This window comes from Otolemur garnettii, unplaced genomic scaffold (assembly GCF_000181295.1).
Source record: "Otolemur garnettii isolate 467f Iridium unplaced genomic scaffold, OtoGar3 scaffold00175, whole genome shotgun sequence".
Lineage (NCBI taxonomy): Eukaryota > Metazoa > Chordata > Mammalia > Primates > Galagidae > Otolemur > Otolemur garnettii.
In genome coordinates, this window is record NW_003852570.1 from 2,010,327 (window position 1) to 2,017,550 (window position 7,224).

The 7,224-nt window shown below is 38.1% G+C and overlaps 1 protein-coding gene across 1 annotated transcript in view; it reads left to right on the plus strand.

Moving 5' to 3' along the window:
* Nucleotides 1-4,071: 4,071 nt before the first annotated feature.
* MAGT1 (magnesium transporter 1) overlaps nt 4,072-7,224 on the plus strand; it is a 93,681-nt gene continuing 90,528 nt past the window's right edge. The window contains exon 1 of the mRNA XM_003800454.3: nt 4,072-4,269. Coding sequence (XP_003800502.2) covers nt 4,072-4,269 — 198 coding nt within the window. The remainder of the gene's footprint in view (nt 4,270-7,224) is intronic.

Genomic DNA, 7,224 nt, shown 5'->3' on the forward strand with positions numbered 1-7,224 from the left:
TGCGGAGGTCCTTAATGAGATTTGACGAAATCTCGCGAGGATCTGTAAACCTTTACCACAAGGAAAAATAAGGGCCTGTGGGAAATGTAGTTTCAATCTTTACAACTGACATACGCTTGTCTTTAAAGAAGAATCAGGTTTAGGAACTGTCTAAGGCATCAACTTCAAAATAGTGTTCAAGTTCCAGAGGGTTGGGTTTGGTATCTCACTCTTTCTGTTCCCCCCACACACACTTACTTTACTTCTTTTTTTTTGTGTGTCTTCTGTTACTATATACTAATTGGCTTAACTTTTAATTTTGAAATCATTTCAAATTCAGAGAAAAGTTGCAAGCATAGTTAAAAAGAATCCCTGTATTATGTGATATAGCAAATTTATTAAGTTGTTTATTGTAGAATCTTGGTGGTGGGTGTTCATGGTATAATCCTTTCAATATTTCTGTTCTTCGGACATTTTCATAATAAAAGATGGGAGGAGGCCCAAGTGTGGTGGCGCACACCTGTTATGAATACTTTGGGAGGTTGAAGTGAGAGGATTTCTTGAGTTCAGGAGTTGGGGGCCAGTCTTTGCAACAGAGACCCTGTATCAAAAAAAAATGGGGTTAGAACTCCTATATAATCATTATCTAGTACACCAATTAATATTTTGCTACATGTGTTTTCTCTGTCTCTGTCTCTCTCCTTACATGTATATATATTTGGGTGGGGTTTTTTCTGAATCATTTGAGAATAACTTACATACATCATGCACCTTTACCTGTTAATAGTTCAGGGTTCATTTCTCTTACATGACCACTGTACAGTTTGTACAGTTATCAAATTCATAAAACTTAATATTGAGGCTCAGAGCCCATAGCTCAGTGGTTAGGGTGTGGGTCACATACACCTGGGCTGACGGATTCAAACCCAGCCCAAGCCTGCTAAACAACAATGACAAGAATAACAAAACAAACAAACAAACAAAAAAATAGCCAGACATTGTAGTCCCAGATACTTGGGAAGCTGAGGAAAGAGAATTGATTAAGCCCAAGATTTCAAGTTTGCTGTGAGCTGTGACAGCACAGCACTCTATAAAGGGCGACATAGTGAGACTGTCTCAAAAAAAAAAAAAGAAAGAAAGAAAAGAAAACTTAATATTGATACAACACAGTTCATATTCCAATTGTTCCAAGGTCTCTCTGTCCGAATCCAGTCCAGGTGCCTACATTTAATTTAGTTGTCATGTGTCTTTAGGTTTTTTTCTTTGATTGGTTTGTTTGTTTTTTTGTTTGTTTGTTTTTGAGACAGGATGTAGATCTATTCTGGGTTAGAGTGCAAGAGTGCAATGATATCGTAATAGCTCACTGCACCCTCAAACTGTCGGCCTCAAGCTATCTTCCTGCCTTATACTCTCAAAGTGCTAGGATTACAGGGCTAGCCTACCCACCCTTAAAATTTAATAGTTCCTCAGCCTTTCTTTATCTTTCAGGGCATTATTTTTTTTTCAATACAGGTAAGTTTTATTCTCTCAGTTTTACATATGAAGAAAGTAAGGCACAGAATCCTTAGGTGATCAAGCTTGAGCTTTGATCAAGATAAAGATCTCGTAATTCTAAGGGTCAGAACTGGTAATGGACTCCATAGGTTCCTGCTCTAATTTTTTGAAGAGTACCAGCCAGTTATTTGGTGCAAGTTCTCTCAATTTGTGTTTCTTTGATATCCCCTTTTGCATAGATTCAGTTTATGCAATTCTGCCAAGAACATTACATAACTGCTGTGTCTTAGGACATCTTGTCAAAAGCCATATGAGCTTATCTTGTTCTATTCATTGGTGATACCAACTTCAGTCATTTGGACATAGTACCCTCTAGGTTTCTACACTACAAAATTACTATTTTTCCTTTTATAATTAATGTGCAAGTTGTAAAGAATAAACGAAGACTATATGAATGTTTCATTCTTCATGAAATGTTTACCACTACATTTTTGTATCCATTGATGATTTTTGCCTGAACCAATTATTGGTAAGAAAACAATGATTTTCAAATTCTACCATTCCTTCTATATTTAATAACGGGTATTCTATTGTAAGAATTTTATCTTCTCCTCTATTATCAGTATGGACTCATGGATTCAGTAAGTTATAAACTGCTGCTGTCATGGTTTATTTTAATGATCAGGAGTCCCAGATGTGATCAATAGTATTCTCTTCAATCTGGCTTCTATATCTTTTTTGACATATCTCCATCATTTTTCTAAGGATCTTTATTTTCTGACACAAGATGTTCAAGACTCATACTTCCCCTACCTCACCACTGGAATAAGCCGTGTCTCTACAGAGCTCCAACTTATTCTAGTAGGAATGGCAAACACTCAGACAAATGGGGTGTGATTGCTTTTAGTCCTTTTCAGTAAATAGAGTTAGGAATATATGTTATGAATGATAAGTTTATACTAATACCTCCAGCTCCTGTCCAACCCCTGAAAGGTCTTTATTTTCCCTCATTTCACTTTTGTATCTCCCTTCTTCATAATGATAACCCTGGCTCTCAACAACATCAATGGTTTTACATTTTACATTATACACTATATATATATATAGTGTACATATATATATATACAATATATATATATATGTATTCAGAATTTTTATGCCCATATCATTATGAAAGCAAACCTACAAAGTAGAGTTTAGGATTTGCTTGAAGTTATTTTTCTTTAGACTAACAGTATATAATCAAAGTAGTGTGTTCATAAGGTATTTAGATTAGTGCTTTTTTTCTTCTGTGTAATTACATGTTTCATTTGAAATAGAGCTGAATCCCCTTTAGTGTTTGTACTTAATTTTCATTTTTCTCTCGTTCTTACAGATTTTTTTAATCTTTAAATTTATGTTATTTTCTTATTTATTATTATTATTTTTTTAGAGGCAGAGTCTCATTCTGTCGCCCTTGGTAGAACGCTGTGGCATCACAGCTCACAGCAACCTCCAGCTCTTGGGCTTAGGCTATTCTCTTACCTCAGCCTCCAGAGTAGCTGGGACTACAAGCGCCCGCCACAATGCCGGATTATTTTTTGTTGCAGTTGCCACTGCTGTTTTAGCTGGCTGGGCCAGGTTTGAACCTGTCACTCTTGGTATATGGGGCCGGCGCCCTACTCACTGAGCCACAGACGCCGCCCTTTGAATTTGTTTTTTAACTGTGGTTAAATATACATAAAGTTTACCTTTTTAAAGGGTACAGTTCAGGGTCATTAGGTACAGTCACATTTTTGTGCAACCATCACAACCGTCCATCTCCAGGACTGTTTTCATCTTGTAAAACTAGATAACATGATTTTACATTTTGATTATTTAAAATATCGACATTCCAAAAGTAAAAACTATACAAAATGGTATACTTAGAGAAGTGTCATTCTCTGCCCTAACTGTTCCACTCCATTTCCTCTAAAAGAAGGCACTTGCTGGCTATAACCTGCAATTTAAGTTCTTGGTGCTTTAAAGAAGTCAAATAATTTAACTCAAAAAATGCAAAAACAAAAACTTCAAAATATAATTTGATGTCATTTTCCTCAAGTGCTCCTCACACAGTTTTTAGGACACAAAAGGCACTAAACAATCTCTTGTTCATGTTTACTTTTAAAAAATCTCCTTCAGTGATATTAGATATATTTTTGTTTTTCTTTTTTTACTTTTTTTTTATTTTGATTTGAAATACTTTGGAAGTAGGATGAGGGATGAATACAGCCCTTCTCACTCAACTGGTCCAATTTTTCTGGAATATTACAAGAAAGAGGTGGATTTCAAGGAGTTCTGAGTCTTTGGGGAAAAGAACCAGTTCTACCACCCCAAGCCATTTTGGACTCTGAAAAATCCGCACCATTTTATATCTGCGCATGCGTGTTTGATAAGCGCGAGATCTTTGTGTCTAAAGGGGCGTCGCATCACTAGTGGACCAATGAAAAACCTCCAGATTATCCCTTTTTTATTGGCTAACGGGGACCCGTTAGAAATGACCTGTCTTTTAGCAGGCGACTAGCTGTAGGGTACGATGACGTAAAATGACGGGTTGCCCAGAAGGACTGAGCTGGACCAATGAGGAAAGGCAAGGGGCTGGTTTGCCTGTTCTCACGCCCAGCCCTCAGATCCAGGCCGAGGAAAGTTTCGCCTGTAGGAGGGAGAGGAGTGAACATGGCAGCACGTTGGTGGCTTTGGTGTGTCTCCACGACTATGGCGGTGGCCCTTCTGCTCCTTTGCGAGGTTCCCTCGGCCATTGCCCAAAGAAAGAAGGAGGTGAGGATGCCGTTTCCAGCAACACGGGCTGTTCCCAATGAGTGGAACTTGAGAGGGTCTGTTTGCTCGTTCTTGCCCTCTTTTCCCTCCTCTAGTTCTGTGCATTTGCTGGCTTCACTTCCACTGTTTTCGGCATTGTGGTATTCGTGAGAAAAGGAACTGCAACTCCTTGACTTCTGGGGATGTACAGTCTGAGAGTGGAATGGTTAGGCGACAATCTGACTTCTTTAGGCCTGTGGAGGTACACAGCTATGAGTTTTGACACTTCTTTGAGAATGGGCCCCTTTGGGTGATTAGGATAGGGAAGTCGACTTCAGGTTCAGAGGGTCGAATAAATATCCGAGAGTCTTTTTACTATCGGCAGATGTAACTCTCTGAATGATGTGTAAGAGCTATCTATTTTGTAACATTTTAATGTCTGGAGTATGAGAATTATATCAAAGAGTGAAATTATGGCTGGTTTATTACCCTGTCTAAATAATTGTTTCAAATCAACTTAAAAAAATGAAAGCTCTTAACCATTTTCAGTCATCAAATAAATATCAAGCATGCTAGGCAAACGGACAAAACTAAGCTCTCTGTATGGAATTTTTGGGCTTTAGGAAGTGGAGGAGACATAGTATTCTTACTCACCATTAAGCAAACCAGGAAGAGGAATTTTAACATTGTGTTTTGAAACATTTGTGATTTAGAGCCATATAGAGACTTGGGTTTTCACTCTGTCCCTCAGGCTAAACTGCAGTGGCTCCATCAAAGCTTACTGCAACCTCAAACTCCTGGGTAGAGCCGTATACTCTTAAAAAGATTATTACCAGATATTTGTGCCTTTCAATTTTATAGACGCGAAAAATGGAGTCCTAAATTTACACAGTTAACTGTTGGAAAGCAGGGACTAAAGCCCTCAGTCAATCATTCTAATGCTATTTCCTGTACATTCTGTGCTTCCTCTAGCACACTAAACCTGTACACACACGTCTAAAATACCAGTTAAATATTTTGGATGCTTGTTAACTTGAGCAGAGTTAAGCTATCTTTATGTTTCTGAATATTTGAACTATGCCATAAGAAAAAAAATAAGCTAGCAAATTAAAGCAGTGAGTTATTTGTTAGATTGGCAAGAAGTAAGATAAGAAAAAAAATACAATTATCAAACGTATGGTAAAGTGAACAGGCTCATATAGTGGAACTAAATAGAGATGTACTTTCTAGGTAGAGTCCAAAGATGTTGTTAGAAGGGAAAAAAAGATACAGAGCAATACATAATTTTACATCCTAGAAGCCTTTTATGTTAAAAACAACAAACTCTATATGTAAGCATGTATATATGTATAGAGAAATCTCTGTAAGGATGCATGAAAATCCGTAACAGTGACTACTTAGGCATTTGGAATTGTTGATGAGGGAAGCACTTTTACTTTTTACCTCATGTACCACTACTGTTGTCTGAGTTGGTACAATGACCACTTTTTTTTTTTTTTTTTTTTTTGAGATCGAGTCTTTTGAGAGTGCTGTGGCTTAGCCTAGCTCATAGCAGCCTCAAACTCCTGGGATCATGCAGTCCTTCTGCCTTAGCCTCCCAAGTAGCTGAGACCATGGGTATGTGCCACCACAGCTGGTTAATTTTTCTATTTTTAGTAGAAATGGGCGGGGTCTTGATTTGCTCAGGCTAGTCTCATACTCTTGACCTCAAGTGATTCTCCCATCTCTGCCTCCCAGAATGCTAGGATGACAGGGGTTAGCCACTGTCATCCTAGCAGTGGCCACTGCACCCAGCCTGACCACTTATTTTTTAATAAAAATGTGAAGGCTTTTTTTAAAACTAACATTTCTAACAGTGGAATTATATGTATTCATTTACTCTCACTGAACTAGCAGAAGGGCCTAGCAGGAAATAGATTATTTTTAAAAGGCATTAGCACTGAATTGTATACATTAAAGTGGTTAATATAGTGAATTTTATAATATGTGAATATTACCTCAATAAAAAATTATTTTAAAGGAATCAGATTCCCTATGGGCCCAATGTTCAGACTCTCATCAAATTTACAAATATATTGTTATAACTCCTTAACTAGCTGCCCTCCAACTTATCCTTTCTGGTGCTGCCAGAGGTGCTAACATGAAAATATGAAAACCCTTCGGACTATTTGTTTTGCAGAGTATAAAAAGTCCTCTAGAGCTTGTTTGTGTCTGCTGCTTCCTGTATAGTCATACTTAATTACATGCCACCTTTGATCTTTCTATACTGTCTTCTGAATGCACTAACCATTTTTCTGCACATACAGAGCTTCTGCTGGAGTGTCTTCCTTTTCTCTTACTTCCTCCTTCTATTCACCTTAAAGTTTCTTCTTTAAAGTGCTAGTTCAAACAGTAGTACCTTTTTCCTCAGCTAAACTTTTCTTGGTTCCTCCAGGTGAATTGAGATGAATTCAGCACATTGTACTGACTTTGTTTGTATGTCAGTTTTTCCTTTAAACTGTGAGCATCTTGAATGCAGAAACTTAGTACTGTTTCTTTCTCTCACATCTAGCAGTGTCTGTCAGAATATCCTCAGTGAACATTGAATTAATTGTGTGCACATATCTGGAATCTGTTCTTTCACTTACAGATTGTCTTAGATTTCACAACCTAAAATTGGGTTTTCTCAGCAGTAAACATGGAATTAATATAAACTGGTGAAGATATTTTAGTTTTTTGGCTCGGCACCTGTGGCTCAGATGGCTGGGGCACCAGCCATATACACCTAAGGTGGCGGGTTCGAATCCAGCCTAGGGCTGCCAAACAACAATGATGGCTGCAACCAAGAGATAGCCAGGTGGGTGTCTGTGGTCCCAGATACTTGGGAGGCTGAGGCAGGAGACTCGCTTGAGCCCAGGAGTTGGAGGTTGCTGTGAGCTTTGATGCCACAGCACTCTACCCAGGGTGACAGCTTGAGGCTCTGTCTCAAAAAAAAAA